Below are 15,487 nucleotides of genomic sequence, written 5' to 3'. Positions count from 1 at the left end.
AAACACTGAGCGACGGTAGAAAGTGGCGCCAACAATTCAAAAACAAATGCTGCAGACGCCTCCGTTGTCATACCTGAGGTGGCATGTTATCGTAGAACCCTGCACCTGGTGTAATTCTGGAAAGTTATCAGATACGTCGATGACACACGATTATCCTGTGGCTGAAACTTCACGGTTGACCCAGCTGATTGTGAACCCGCAACGCTTCGACATTCTACAAACTGCGTTTTCCTTCACTTCAACTCCTGCCTTTTAGCACTGACGCCGCTTTTAAGGGATCAAACGCCCAATAGCCCATTTTTCACCTCCCAACTGCCTTGCTCGTCCCGGCCGCGCCGGCGAGTTAAAAGTTATGAGGCCGGGTCACTGATTGATGTACGGCCTCGCGCACGGCCAGCAAACGCCTCCCTTCAGCACGAGACCATTTTCCCTGTCAATCTGTAGTCAATGCGCTGCCATCAATAAGCACATCCCCTAATTAACTGAAATTGTTTTTGATCAATATCTATAACTGGCCAGCGCAGCAATTGATGGGAGCAAGGGTTGACGTGACAGGAGCAGGCTGACGGGCCATCGACAGGTGAAGGCTTTATCATCCCGCTCGCCGCCGATCGACCAACGCGGTGTGTTTTAAAACGTGCTCACCTTCTTTGTTCATCGCAGCCCCCTTTTGCAAATTAAGCGCGGGACTAATTTCCTGCCGTCTGCTATGCCGCGCGCAGAGTCGCTGCCACGCTCGCCAATTGAACGCCGTCTCCCTCCGCCATCGGCCGCTCTGTGTCGGCGGACGCACCTAACGAAGTTTGTGAGTCATTAAAGAAGCTGCACGTCCTAATCTTGTGACGTTTCCTTTCCCTATCATATCGTGTTAGGGCTGATGAGTCTCAGCAGACAATCTCCTCCTTTCAGGAGTGGTGCCACCGAGTCTGTCCTTGCTTATCATTAGCAATCTGCAAATAAACAGGACAGCATACATTACATCACTTGCAGCTCCGTGATCAATTCCAGGAATGTCTTTGAAGCTTTGCTTAATGAACCCCACACACTGTGGCTGTTGTGTGCAGTCGGGGCGACTGGGCTTGGCGACCCGTGACCTTAATGCATTTTTTCCTCACGAAATGGTTTAAATAGCCCTCAAACACACACAAAATAACTTCCTATTTTGCGGCTAAAACATGTTACAGCACCTTTTTTTATATTGCAAAAGTTGCATTTGGCCTCTACACTGCCAACATGTGTGAGCTTTTAGAGGCCGTCCCGGTCACATGCACTGCAGCCCCCCTTTTGATTTGGATATGCATCATCTCTATGAGGATTAAAAAAAACGGTAAGCGCTGACAAAGTTGGTTTCATCAATCAAGCTGTGTCAGGGGCGACTTGTTTATAGCCTCCTCCAGCTCCTGAGAGCCCTAACCCTGTAAAAGTTTATTCAGTGTATTGACCATCCTCTACTTGCTTAGCTAATGGAGCCAGCTTTGGCCGCACAGGCCACGAGGCAGCCGGCCCCGTGTCAACACTGCCTCCTATTTGATGACACCTTCCACTAAATTGAAATGTGCAGCTAATGGGGGCGAGTGTTTAAAGAAGAATGAGCCACAATTATTGACACAGGCCTGACCTTGTTCAGACAGACCGAAGGATGGTGGGGCGTGGGGGGACACTACATACATTTTGGCACAGCACAGTTGGGGAAGTGGGTTCCCAACGAGAAGGTTTAGCTCCAGTGGCCTGAGCAACAGGAGCTGTGTTGTATTATCGTTGCTGCAGTTTGTCAGTAGCTATCGCAATTTCTATTACTGGAGGAAATCAATGGCGTGCAACACGCACCATAAGGAGGAGGAGAAGAAGAAGAAGAAGAAGAAGAAGAAGAAGAAGAAGGTTGTGTGGTCCTCTCGTGCGTGCACACCCCACCACTGAGGGGAAGCGCACAAAGACACACACTGTCATCTTGCAAAAATTTAAGATGAGAGAAACGCTTGTGCGTACACATCGCGCCAGGCGAAAAGCAGAATGTGTCCAAGGAAGCTGAAATAAAACGCCGCCACATCCAGTCTTTGCAGTCGCTGCAAAGGACGCTTGGAATATCCATAGAGAGATTATTTATGGCTTTGAGCTTAAAACAAAAAAAATATATAAAGAAAGAAACTAAGTCCGGCCTTTTGTAATCCAACAAGCGGCGTGCAACAAGTACATCACGCCTCCCGACATCACAGACTACTTTGCACATGCATTAATATTAAATGATGGACGCATGAGCATATACAGAACAGCAGCAGGACGTGATTGATGTCTGCCTGTGGCTTCCCCTTTTTATTTATTTAATTATTTATTTGGAAAAAAAAATGCATCCCGCAGCACCCCTCCCCTACCCTCCCCTTCAGCTCCAGCAGTTGGAGAGCCACGGCTCCATCCATGCCCGGACACACGGAGACAGACAATTGACTGAGAATTGATGGTCAATGTTTGTCCAAGGTGGCCGGCTATCCCTGGCTCTCTAGTTTACTTGTGAATTTGTTTTTGTTTTTTCACTCTCTTTTTTTCCTTTTTTTTTTTTAAGGCTGCAGTTGAGCCTTTGGGGAACTTAAAGAAGGTGCAACCCTCGGTGTACAGAGGAGATTAATTGTAAATTATATTGTGCCTTTAAAATGTTTCAATGAACCAGCTTTATATATGTACACACATCATCATCAACATATATATACATATACATATGCATATATAACGTATATGAAAATGATCTCTTTCAAACTTGAAAAACAGATTGAATTAAGAAAATATTATATTTACTTCTTCAATTATATACATTTGAAAAAAAAATGCCAGGTTTTACGCATGACTTTATCTGGAAACAAAAAGCTAATTGTCTCTTCAGAAAAAGTGCTCAATTTCATGAAGACTGGCTGACGACATTTTATGAATGTTTAAATAATTAAGTAACGATCACCTAAACGGAGTAAACGCATCATCCGCTCTTCTGCGTCAAAAAAACAACTGTGCTGCGTGGTCATCCTTCCAAAGTATAGGGCGACGATACAAAACTATATTATACTATGCTATACTATACAATACTGTAAAACTATTTCTAGATCAAATGAAAAAGCATTGATTTTTTTTTTCTAAAAAAAAAAAAAAAAAAATTGTTCCATGTAATATTTTTCACTTCACAGAATGAACGACGCGTTTAAAATCAAAGGGAATAAAGGGGAAATTGAAGGGTGGAAGAAAAAAAACAGCAGATCGTGACTTTCACGGCCATAACAAAACACAATAAAGCACAATAAACAAATATTGAGCGTCCGCGGCAGCAGCATCATAACACTCTTATTAATATTGCATGCACTTCTCATCGAGCGCCGTGTGTTTTCCCGAGCAGAGGCAGCAGCTATATTCTCTTTTTTCTGCTTCTTAAGAAGAAATGTCCTGGTCGGCTCGGCTGGGTTGCCTCTCGACGCCGTGTCGAAATCAAAACCGCGACCGTGGTGATCAGCCCGCACTGGACGCTGCTAACGCGTGAAAATAATAACAATAATAATAATAATAATAATTAGCCCGGTGTTTACATTACTTTCGAGGCAGGCAGGCGAACGGACGGACGGACGGAAGCAGCCGTGTGTGCGTGCGTCACAGAGCCGCAGCTCGGCGAGCTCTCGTCGCCCCCCCACCCCCCCCACCGAGGCTTCTCGCGCCGGCGCAACTTCTCGAACGATGTTGGCATATTCACACACAACAGCGCCTGAGGTATAGGGTGGTTGTTTCGCGGCGGAGCCCCCACCCCCTCCACCCGTCCAACCCCCCCACCACCAATTTTTTTTTCCATTTTTTTCCCCCTCCTCTCTTCTACTTTCCAAACACCTTTTCTAAGTCTGAAGTCTGTCCCCTCCACCCGACCTGTTAAAACCACGCCTACGCAGCCACACAATTGGTCCGAAAGCGTCAAAGAGCCAATCAAACGGAGCGCTGCTCCTCGTAACACGCAACACATCCATACAGTATGAAGCCCCGTGGGCCACAGAGGCGCTAGGAAAATCGCGGAGCTGGGACCTTACCACCTTCTCTCCTCTCCTCCCTCTCTCCCCTCAACTCTCTCTCTGGCCGCCAACGGACTCCCTTTCTTTCTCCGCGCTCGTCTCCGCCGACCTCTCTGAGATATGTGTGTGCGCGCGCCGCGGGGAGGAGAAGCAGAAGCAGCGGGACGAGCGAGAGTGCGTGCGTGCATGCGTGCGAGGGCGCAGGTCCGGGGCGCGTGAGGCGAGGCGATCCGAGGCGAGCGAAAATAGAGAGAGGGGGAGTGCAAAAAAAAAAAAAAAAAAAAAAAATTCGCGGCGCTATCGAAATATTTCAACACGTCGCCCTCGGTTGCAGGACTCGAGCCAATAAGAGGCAACGCATTTTAACAGGAATGCCAATGTTGTGAGCGGCGGCGGCGGCAGCAGCAACGGCGGCGGTGGCGGCAGGAGCAAGAGTGCAAGAGGGAGGTGAAAAGAATGCGCCGTGGTCAATTAGGCGACTGCTTTAATTCCGACTAATGTCCACGAAGCCAGTGAGACGCAGCGAGGTGTCCAATGCGCGTCGTCAGCGTGCGAAGACAGCCGCTCCACAGCACTGCTGAAGACTAATGGAATAGAACATTTCTATTCCATTTCCTTCTTGAACCTAAACGACCCAACACGGGGGACTAATAAACCAAAAAGAGGAATTCGGAATCCGGCTTTATTTTTTATTTTTTTTTATCCGCCTTCCTTTTTTTTTTCTTTTTTAATTTTTTTTGAAACCTTCGTCTTTGTAGCTCCCGTTCAACGCAGCCCAGAGTTCCTCCGAGGCTCCGAACACTTGCCCACAGTTGCTGTCTGTACTTGGATGAACTTCCTGATGAGAGATCCAGTCATACAGGGATCAAGTATGGCATATCATCCGTTTATACCTCACCGGGGTCCGGAATTTGCCATGAGTGCAATGCTGGGTCACCAGCCCCCGTTCTTCCCGGCGCTGGCGCTGCCGCACAGCGGATCCCTCTCGCTGCCGGGCGCGCTGGGGAAGCCGATCATGGACCAGCTGATGGGAGCCGCGGAGACCGGCCTGCACTTCTCTTCGCTGGGCCACCAGGCTGCAGCCGCCCACCTCAGGCCTCTCAAGACTCTGGAGCCCGAGGAAGAGGTGGAGGACGACCCCAAAGTCCACCTGGAAGCCAAGGAGCTGTGGGAACTGTTCCACAAGAGGGGCACCGAGATGGTGATCACGAAATCCGGGAGGTACGTCTCACAGTTCGGGGTTTTTTCTTTTCTTTTTTTTCTTTTGTGTGCGAGTGTGTTTTTGTAGCCTGTGTGAATGCGTGTATGAGTTTGTGTGGGTGTGTATGTGTGTGTAGTGAGTGTGTCAAAGAAAATTAGTTGTGTTTATGTTCCAGTGTTTTTGTTATTTTAAATGAATGCCTAAATATATGTTTACACCACCTGGATTTATTTTTTTTATCCAGTTGATCCACTTCCTGTAGCACGTAGTGGACTTTGTTTTGTTTTTTAATTTATAATTTAGGTCATTTTGCGAGTCCTAGGCTGATATTGCAGCAGAATTATTTTTTCTCAATTGGCACATGGATAGGACACGACAATGTATTTTAGCCACACGAGCAGGTCTACAAATAATCTGCAGAAATGCCACCGTTCCACAGAAGAAAAGCAAAATCAAAACCAGAGAAAACGAGAGAAAGCTTAACTTCCTGTGACACCGTGTGTGTGTGTGTGTGTGTGTGTGTGTGTGTGTGTGTGTGTGTGTGTGTGTGTCAAACTGCACTCAGTCACAAGGCCACCAACACCTTTAACTGGCGAAAACATTTTTTAATGCAGTGCATACTTTCATAGTGATGCATTGTCTCGATTAATCAAATGCCAAACTCGTAGTGCGGCTTTTAGCATGACACATACTAAACACAGATGGCTTGGAATGGTCACGGTTCACATGTTGGGTGTTAAAACTTTGTACTTGTGGATCGTTGATAGTTGGAGGCGATTTTGTTTTTCTTATCGGTGTTTTGCACAAAAAGCACGGCTGTTCTTCGAGTAAAAATGCACTTAAATTTGTTTTTGTTTTTTTAAAAAAAAACAATCAAAGCATCTTATTGCAAGTGGACTATTACTTGGCACGAAAAGATTATAAGAACAGTTATTTTTTGTTTTTAAAAAAAATAGCTTTTTGGATTTGCAAATCACCAACAGACTGTCGAGATTACTGTACGCGTCATTAAATCACATCTGTCACACCTACTTCTAAGGATAATCGTGCGTAATTTATCGGACGTAAGGTTAAACAAAAAAAAAAAAAAAAAAAAACTTGGATTAAGGAAAGGCTGGATAATTGCTGGATGTAATTTTAGCGCGTGTTTACATTAGTATTCAAAATGGTCCTAATTATTTCCCTTCCTTCGTCGCAGGCGGATGTTTCCCCCTTTCAAAGTGAGGTGCACCGGTCTGGACAAGAAGGCCAAGTATATTCTCTTGATGGATATAGTCGCAGCCGACGACTGCAGATACAAATTTCACAACTCGCGCTGGATGGTGGCGGGCAAGGCCGACCCCGAAATGCCAAAGAGGATGTACATTCACCCGGACAGTCCAGCTACTGGCGAGCAGTGGATGTCAAAAGTCGTCAATTTCCACAAACTCAAGCTGACAAACAACATCTCAGACAAGCATGGATTTGTAAGTTCTACTAATGTATGTCAAATTTTTCTATTTATCAAACTTTCATATTTCGTCACACATTCCTTGACTGTATTTTGTAAAATGAGTGCATTTTTTAGATTATCGGTTTTAAATAAATACGTGTAAAATTGCCTGAAATGTTCGTTCCTGTAAACGTGTGATAATCTTAATTAAGGAGGACAAATGAGCTAAAATATACAGTGCTAATATAACATGTTGGATTTCTAAATCCTCATATACGTAAAAATATTTTATAATTGTTTTAAGAGTATTGTTTTGATTTTATTTACATGAGCTAATTGTTACTCGTTAATTTATTCAGACGTCTTACCGCATCCTGCATGTCAGCAATACCGGCGATGTAAAATGATTTGGGGTTTTTTCTTAACCACGACATTCCCATCAAAACGCATTTTTAAAGCGAGGTGCGGGCTGACCGTGTGACGCGCGTGTCCCCCACTGTGTGTTGCAGACCATACTCAACTCCATGCACAAGTATCAGCCCCGCTTCCACATCGTGCGGGCCAACGACATCCTCAAGCTGCCGTACAGCACCTTCAGGACGTACGTTTTCCCAGAAACGGATTTCATAGCCGTGACGGCGTATCAGAACGACAAGGTGAGCTTCGGCGCGCGCTCTCTCACGCGCACGCTTTAAACACCTCCCTTCACTGTAAAAACCCGGGGCTGCTGCTACCTCTGACGCACAGCGTGCCTTCTCCCCTCGGTTCTTCTTCCGCGCCCTGCACCATTTTGTCGTCATAAAATATGAAGCACGTCATATTTGTTAGGGGCCCGCGAGCGTGCAGTGCGTCACGGGTAGTGGTGGTGGGGGGGGGGGGAAGGCATGAAGGGGGGGTGCACCGGGCTGCGATATGGAAGTAATAATTCGGAGGAATGTTTTGCAGATTGTCTTGCTTTTATTTAATCACGTGGAAGGGATTTGGTGGGGACCCCAGACTTTTCTGCTCTGCCCCCTCGCTGTGTGTGTGTGTGTGTGTGTGTGTGTGTGTGTGTGTGTGTGTGTGTGTGTGTGCGTGTGTGTGAGTGTGTGTGAGAGAGAGAGAGAGAGAGTGAGAAAGGGAGTGAGGGGGAGAGTGGGGTTAAGGGGTAGAATGAGGGAAGAGAAGAGGAGCTAAACCGTGCGGTTGAATGGAGAAAAAGAAAAAAAAGACAGTGAGGCCGCTCGGGTGGTGTTTTGCTGTGTGCGCGGGGCGACGCTTTATTCCCTGCGAGACAGAACCATAATGAAAATCATCTTCCCAGCGCTCTGATGTCGTTGTGAAACGACATTGGGCCCCCCTCGGCAGGCTAACACTTGAAGCGGCCATGAAGCGGAAGTCGTGCGTGGGCCGGAGTTTCTCAAAAGAAAACTGCACATTTTAGACACCCATCCGTCTGTCTATGCACTCAAGACCCTCCAAACCTCTTCCTCTGTCAGCCAGTGCTAAGGTTTCTTATGTGGAATAATTCACTTTTATACAAGATGGAGTGGAAAACACACTTGCTGGAATGAAATGTGTTGCTGTTTGTATCCAGCCAGTGTTTGGCCTACTGTGCGTTTGATCTTCAACAAGTAGTGCGACTGTCTTGGCTTTCTCACGCTAGAACTATTTGCAGTGGTTACATGGTATAATCAGCACCGCACCCCAAATCAAATGGCCTGAATTAAGCACGTGTCGGGCCAAAATAAACATTTCACGCATTGTTTTTAACAGATAACGCAGCTGAAAATTGACCACAACCCATTCGCCAAGGGATTCCGTGACACGGGGAACGGCAGGCGGGAAAAGAGGTAAGAAGACATAAGACGGTTGGGAGGAGTCGGGAAAAGAAGGGGGGCACAGGTGGCAAAGCCGTGGGTTAAACAATCCATTAAACTGCTCGCAGTTTCTAATTAAACAGCTTAGGGTAAAGTCCTAATTATTCCACCCCAAGCTTTGGGTTGGGCGCTAACGTGTTTTCATTTCAATCTACAAGGCTAAAGAAGTTCAACTTCTTTTTTTCAGCTTTTTTGCAAGTTTCTGCTCTGTACGTGGCACATACAAGGCCCAAATTCACTGATGCACTTACCCCTTGTCGCGTGCAGGAAACAGCTGGCCCTGCAGTCGATCCGCTCCTACGAGGAGCAACAGAAGAAGGAGAACGGCGCCTCGGACGACTCCTCCGGAGAGCAGGCCGCGTTCAAGTGCTTCGGCCAGGCCTCGTCCCCTGCCGTGTCCACCGCGGGAGCTCCACACCTGAAAGGTAAGGAAGACCCCCAAACACACACACACACAGGTTACTCCAGGGATGCTGGGCAAACTTTTTGACAGAGGGGGCCGGAGCAGGAGCAGATAGATGGAGTGTTTTGGTGACCCACCTCGTAGGAGGAAATATTATATCATGGGAAATGTACAAAACATGTGATTTAATGTCTATTGAAAATTAAGAAACGGGATACAACAAAATCAGTGTCTTTGAAGCCCAACAGTATTTAGCTCTTCATTGAAATTATTCTTGAGACACTGAAAAAGTGGATGGAATACAGTGATTTTATGACTTACTTACTATTAATATAATTTCTTTAAGTTTGGCGGGCCGGATTGAAAAGCTTAGCACGCCGCATATGGCCCCCAGGCCATAGTTTGCCCATGCCTGCGTTAGCCGCAGCTCAGAGCAGGCTACAGAAGTAGGCTTACCCATACATACACATGATATGGGTTGATGGGTCACGTGTCTAGTTAAAAACATAGGTTAAAATAATAATAATAATAATAATAATAATAATAATAATAATAATAATAATAATGATCTTTAGAATTAACCTATGATTTAATGGGGTATCATCTGCACAGAACCCCTATTAGTTTGCCACAAATCAAAACTATATGGGTGTGATTTTCCCAAAAAGGAGGATAACAAACCATCAACTCTCTTGTCAGATTACTGCGACAGCGAGGAGGACAGCGACGACGAGAGCAAAGACGGCCACCTGAAGGACGGGCCGGACTCCAGCAAGATCTCCACCACCACGGAGGACGCCAAGGAGCACGAGGCCAGCCCAGCCAAAGCGCACCCCTTCGCGGGAAGTGACGTCAGCGGCAGGCCCAGGACTGAGAGAGGCCACGCGGACTCGCGGCACAGCCCCATCACCGTCATCTCGAGCACCACACGCTCCGGCGAGGACGTGAAGAGCCCGAGCCTGAACCCGAACCCGCCCAAGGCGGACGAGTGCATCAGGCCGCCGCCGCCGAGCAAAGAAGCCTTCATGCCGCTGACCGTGCAGACTGACAGCGCGCACATGGGCCACGGCCACTTGCATAACTTCGGATTTCCGACGGGCCTGACGGGACAGCAGTTTTTCAATCACCTCGGGAGCGCGCACCCGTTCCTCCTGCACCCCTCGCAGTTCAACGTGGGGGGCGCCTTCTCGAACATGGCCGCCGCCGCGGGCATGGGCCCGCTGCTGGCCGCCGTGTCCACGGGAGGCGTGAGCACGATGGACACCACGAGCATGGCGTCGCCGCCGCAAGGCCTGACAGGAGCGCATGGCCTGCCCTTCCACCTGCAGCAGCACATGCTGGCGTCGCAGGTAAATACCGCTGATTCCTCCGTCTCTTTCTGTGTGTGTGTGTGTGTGTGTGTGTGTGTGTGTGTGTGTGTGTGTGTGTGTGTGTGTGTGTGTGTCGCACGTTTTGTATTCGCTCCTTTCGCCTTTCGCAAACGGCTGCGTTGTTAAATCGAACGTAGAAAACTACGTTTTGACAGTGAAACATTAATGGTGACTTGCAGCCAGTCTAATGCGTTTACATGCGAGAGCTTTTTTTCTTTTTTCTTTTTTTGGCAGTAGGTCGTTTAAAGCGTGTTTACAGAGCTGCATTATAATGCGGCTTAAAAGATGAAGATTGTTCCACAAACTGCCAATTGAATCGTTCTGAGTCGCGTCCAAATAAGAGCAACGAGTTTGAACAGCCTGGAAGTATTTTTTTTACGTAACTCCTGGGTGGCAAACGTTTGCAGGCTTATTTGTCGATTCAGATTTTTTTTTTTTTCCTCTAATAAAAAAATAAATAAATAAAGGCTCCATGAGTAGGATCCAACAATTCAAACCGCTGCAAATGGAGAGATTTTTGTTTGAGTGTTTGACAGGAAAATCCACTTTTACGGGTTCTTTCCATGCATTCGTACTGCAGTGATCTATAGTTTTAAAATAACAAGACAAGGCTGGACATGTTTACGGTCATGCACCGCGCCATTTATTTGGAAGGTTCTTCATAATTGGGCCCCCTAATGTGCGAGTCCGTAGCTCACGCCCAGTCTCCCTCGTCTCTTTCCCTCCTGCAGGGCATCGCCATGTCTCCGTTCGGCGGCCTCTTCCCGTATCCCTACACGTACATGGCCGCAGCAGCAGCCGCCTCCTCGGCCGCCGCCGCCGCCTCCTCGTCCGTGCACCGGCACCCCTTCCTGAACGCGGTGCGGCCCCGACTCAGGTACAGCCCCTACTCCCTCCCTATGACGGCGCCGGACAGCACGCTGCTCACCACCGCCCTGCCCTCCATGGCCGGCGGCGGCACGGAGCTGAAGGCGGACAGCCTGGTGGCGGCCAGCCCCGTCCCGTCCGCCGTCACCCTGGATTCCACGTCGGAGGTGACCAGCCACTCGTCCGCCATCTCCTCCGGCTCCTTGTCCATGTCGCCCAAAACGTGCGCGGAGAAGGACTCCGCTAACGAGCTGCAGAGTATCCAACGTCTGGTCAGCGGACTCGACTCGAATCAGGACAGGCCACGGAGCGGGTCCCCATAAGAGGATATGGGACTAATTGTATATTTTTTTATTGTAATTATTGTTATTTTATTATTGTTGTTTTTTTAAGCACCACCTGCTTCTCGTTTCGTTGTTGTGATGGAAAGTGAAAAGTGTTGATAAAGACAATGGGAATACAAGAACTTTAAGAATGAAAAAAACAAAAAACAAACAAGAACTGTTGGTTAGTTTCTGGAATGCACTTTGGTTAAGTCCATCAGATTTTTTTTTTTTTTTTTTGGCCTTTTCTTCCTCATTTATTTTTAATTAAACACCACCCTTTATCAAGTTATTAGAATACCGTGCAAGTATTGAAACTGAAAAAAAAACAAGTTGGCATGGATGTGACTTAAAGACTTATGGGAGAAGTTGCTGCTGCGTCCTGTCTCCCATGTACCACAAAGATTTAATGTGTGTGTGTTTTTTCTTAATATGCACTCTGAGTTGATTTGACTTTTTCACCACCGTTGAACTTACCTTTATAAAAAAAAAAAAAGACTGCTGTATTTTGTTGTACATTTTTCAATTAATTGATTAATTGGCCAAAGTGTTGCATGATTCCCCCTTTAAAAACTCCTCAAAGTATGGCGTCTAAACAAATCAGGAACAAAATGAGGAAAAAATGCTTTCAAAGATCCAATTCAGTAAATTGTTTTTTTCTCTTTGTTTAGTTTTAGCCTCTTTTTCTTTTCAAGAAATTAGGAATAGGCCTAATTACCAGTACTGGTGCTCTGAGACACAACTGCAACCCAACGCATGAACTCAAACAGGCAAACGGGCAAAGGGAAGCAGAAATTGAAATCTCACGGGGAATAAAAAAAAATAAAATAAAAAGGTAGTATTGATTAAAAGTGTACATAGAAATATATAAAATATTTATGTAATTATTTCATATTGTTATTGCGTGTAAATACAACGGAGTAGTTTGTTTCTTAGGGATCTGTTCTTAATTTATTGTCGATATACCTGTGTAAAAAAAATAGTTTGTGGGCTGTTCTCCTTTCGTTGCCATTCATAACTCCCCCAACTCTACCCCAAAAAAATATCCACCGAGCTAGTTCCTCACACTCATGTGCCATTGTCATTTTATTTGTCGTTCCTGTGTGTGAAGTGCTACTGTTCGAATATATTGGTGGGGGGGAAGGCGTCCACGCACTGCACCGACGGCTTGAATTACAGCCTCTTCTCTACTTATTTTATTTCATTTCTATTTTAAGAAAAGAAGAAGTTTGACAAAGGTGGACCCTTTTCTCCTCACCCTTACCCCTCTTTATTTTCTCGCCCTCAACACTTTGCGAAACTGTCAAAGTGGCGCATAATCGAAAATATGAAGGTTTTTTTTGTTTCGTTTTCGTTTTGTTTTCCATGTGTTTCCTAAGTTGTTCTTGTTGTATCGGAGTTACGTCTAGTTTACAACATCGACATCGTGTTCTTGAAAGTTTCAATAAAAATATTGAAATATTACAAAAAAAAATTGTATGCGTATTTGTTTCCTGTACGTTGAAGGCGAAAACCATTTTCTACTCGTATTCCATCTTTGTGCACGTGGGTCGAGGGGTCTCGCTGTATCTGACTACATCTGAGTGGAGACGCTTCAAAGAGTCCCATTAAGATAACTCGCTCTCATCTGCGCCGATCATACCTTGGATTCCTACCTGGATGACAAGGGCCCCGCACTGTAATTGCACCTTTATTGGTCTAATTGGCTGCGTGCGAGTGGCGCCGTTGGCCATGCTGGAGGTGAACTTTTGCGTTAATAGCCATAATGGATGAAGCAGGGAAAAAGATACTGGAAAAAAAAAATAGGCGATATGCCAGAAAAGCCCCAAGGGATGGAAAAGCACAAACGAAAACAGGGGAATTGCAAAGACTAAAATGTCTCCTTTAATAAATTCGCTTTGGTGTTGTTTTTTTTCTGTGACGAGGGGCGCAGAAGAAGAATTCAAACGGATGCGACAGTGGTGAACTTTAGGACGACGCCGGTCGGGGAGGAAAACTCTCCTCCCTTGATTACCCTCTCTATTGCACCTCCATTCGTGAGTTTATCTACCGCATATCTTTATTTGTATATTGTCTGGTTAATGTGTAGCGGGCCTGGCGCTAGTGAGGAGATGTAAACATGACACAATCTGTCTCAATTGGTCCCTCTTATTGCTCACCTGGCGCCTCGGATGGCCATATCTCGCCGCTTTTATTGCACGGAAGGCGACAAGGTGTCTGTAATCAGACGCGCGGTGCGACGCCCCCAAGCGGCTAAAGTGCTCACCCCCATCGTGTCATAACAATCCAAAGGACAACTCGAATCTGTTGATTTAGTGATAAGGCTGACCAAACAGCCCTTAAACAATCCAGTCCACTCATTCTTTTCTTCTGTTCTCTCTCTCTTTTTTTTTTCTTTTTTTTTTTTTTTTTACATCTGTTCCGTGCGAGCCCTCGGCTTTTAAAATAAAAATGGGGTTTAAATAGGAAGCAGCCGTTCCTTGTTTATTTAACAGCGTTTGCTCGTTTGGTCTGATCACAGCAGTGACACAGGGATTTTAGAAAGAAGGCAGGAGTGAGAACGGCGGTTTGCCATGAACAAAAAAAACACAGCAGAACGCTGTCATTCAGTTAGCTTACTTCCCAGTTTCCTCCTCCAACCCAAGCCAAATGATTTATTAATAATCTTAATCGCAATATCTATTTTTATAGCCTGTGCCTGTGTGTGTGCCAGGGTGTGTGTGTGTGTGTGTGTGTGTGTGTGTGTGTGTACACTCAATTTGCCATGCCTTTCGCTTGTTTAAAATCATCTTTTAGTGGTCAACATTTACCGGATTCCCTCTTTTTCATTGAAAACGTGGCATTTAAACACCGAATCTGTAGACCGGATGTGATTTTTTTTTTTTTTTTTGGTCCCCTGATTGCTTGTACAACATGAGACAGGCACCAACTCACCTGGCTTGTGCTGAATGCCTGGTTGCAAGGCTGCTCGGTCGCAGGGCTTCGTCACTCGATAAATGAAACGGCCCGCGGACGCCATCTTGTGGTAGCTGAAATGAAAGGTGCAAATTCAATGAATGCAGGTTATTTTACTTCTTTATGTTTTACCCCATTTATTTAACATTTCGGTCGCTGCTGTGTATGGTACACTTTTAGATTTGTATAATTCTTGCTGTGTGAACATTTATATTTGTGTGTATCTTACATCACAATTGGGATGTAGCCGTAGGAAGGAATAGGGACCTTAAGTTTAACCTATTACCACGTTATCTGGCCTTATGCTGCCAATGTTCGCATTTATGTAAACCTGTAATCATAAAAAGTATGAAAACAATATTTTAATCTCAATAAATATCAGTGTGAAAGGAAATTGTGAAACTTTCATTTGAATGGTTGCCGATCATGTAGGCCTCTCTCCTTCCCCACATGCTGCCGTGCAACAGAAGTCCTCATTACAAAAAATATATCTAAATATGCATTTATAAAGTTGAGTGTAGCATGTTTTTTTAAAAAGATAAATAAATAAATAAACAAACAAATGGGAAAAAACGCTGATGTGGTGCTTTGGTTTCTGCATTCCAAGAATGTGTTTCAGCACGATCTCTTATTGGAGATGTTTGATCATAAATTAGAGTTGGTTGGTAGGTGTGTCTCTCTAGCTCAGCATGTAGGTGTGGACGTTCTTTGTTGGAACTTGGGAAACGATTTGTGTCGATTTGTGTTTTTGACACCTGTTTGTTCACTGTAGGCGGGTTTGTCAGGTTTTTTTACAAGGTGTCATGTTTCGCAGTGACAGCTGGAGAAAGATTTTATTTTATTTAATTGATGTTTTTATGTGTCCTATTAAATTTCCCACTGTTCTGCTGATTCATCTACTTTGCATAGACGCAACAGAAATCTATCAACAAAAAGAGAACTGGCTTTTCCTCCAGGTCAGTGACCACACCCTCAGTCAGGTGTTGGCTCTGCCCTCTTGGATCACCTTGTACATGTCTCCTTGCAAACTTTTAGCAAGCAGGAGGCTT

The 15,487-nt window shown here is 45.7% G+C and overlaps 1 protein-coding gene across 2 annotated transcripts; it reads left to right on the top strand.

The window, feature by feature from the left end:
- The first annotated feature begins 3,970 nt into the window (after positions 1 to 3,970).
- On the top strand, positions 3,971 to 12,957 carry tbx3a (T-box transcription factor 3a). 2 transcript variants are annotated; one of them, XM_076044826.1, is made up of 7 exons: positions 3,971 to 5,249; positions 6,428 to 6,695; positions 7,171 to 7,317; positions 8,417 to 8,493; positions 8,788 to 8,945; positions 9,623 to 10,272; positions 11,025 to 12,957. In XM_076044826.1, the coding sequence occupies exons 1-7, from the start codon at positions 4,858 to 4,860 to the stop codon at positions 11,481 to 11,483; spliced, it is 2,151 nt and encodes a 716-aa protein (XP_075900941.1). In that variant the 5' UTR covers positions 3,971 to 4,857; the 3' UTR covers positions 11,484 to 12,957. The 2 variants fall into 2 exon arrangements, with proteins under 2 accessions (XP_075900941.1, XP_075900940.1); XM_076044825.1 differs by having other exon boundaries at positions 6,428 to 6,710.
- The last annotated feature ends 2,530 nt before the right edge of the window (positions 12,958 to 15,487 follow it).

The sequence above is a fragment of the Nelusetta ayraudi genome, unplaced genomic scaffold, assembly GCF_046127955.1.
Source record: "Nelusetta ayraudi isolate G7.1 ecotype Tasmania unplaced genomic scaffold, CSIRO-AGI_Nayr_v1 ptg000083l, whole genome shotgun sequence".
Classification (NCBI taxonomy): domain Eukaryota; kingdom Metazoa; phylum Chordata; class Actinopteri; order Tetraodontiformes; family Monacanthidae; genus Nelusetta; species Nelusetta ayraudi.
The sequence above is the reverse complement of the archived record's forward strand: the minus strand, read 5'-3'. Positions and strand labels throughout refer to the sequence as shown.

Excerpts from the sequence above, each read along its gene's own strand:
- tbx3a (XM_076044825.1), top strand. The coding sequence starts at position 4,858 with ATGAACTTCCTGATGAGAGATCCAGTCATACAGGGATCAAGTATGGCA. Across the intron at positions 6,711-7,170 it reads GATTTGTAAGTTCTACTAAT|ACCATACTCAACTCCATGCA; the intron begins GTATGTCAAATT and ends TGTGTGTTGCAG. Across the intron at positions 8,946-9,622 it reads GGGAGCTCCACACCTGAAAG|ATTACTGCGACAGCGAGGAG; the intron begins GTAAGGAAGACC and ends CTCTCTTGTCAG.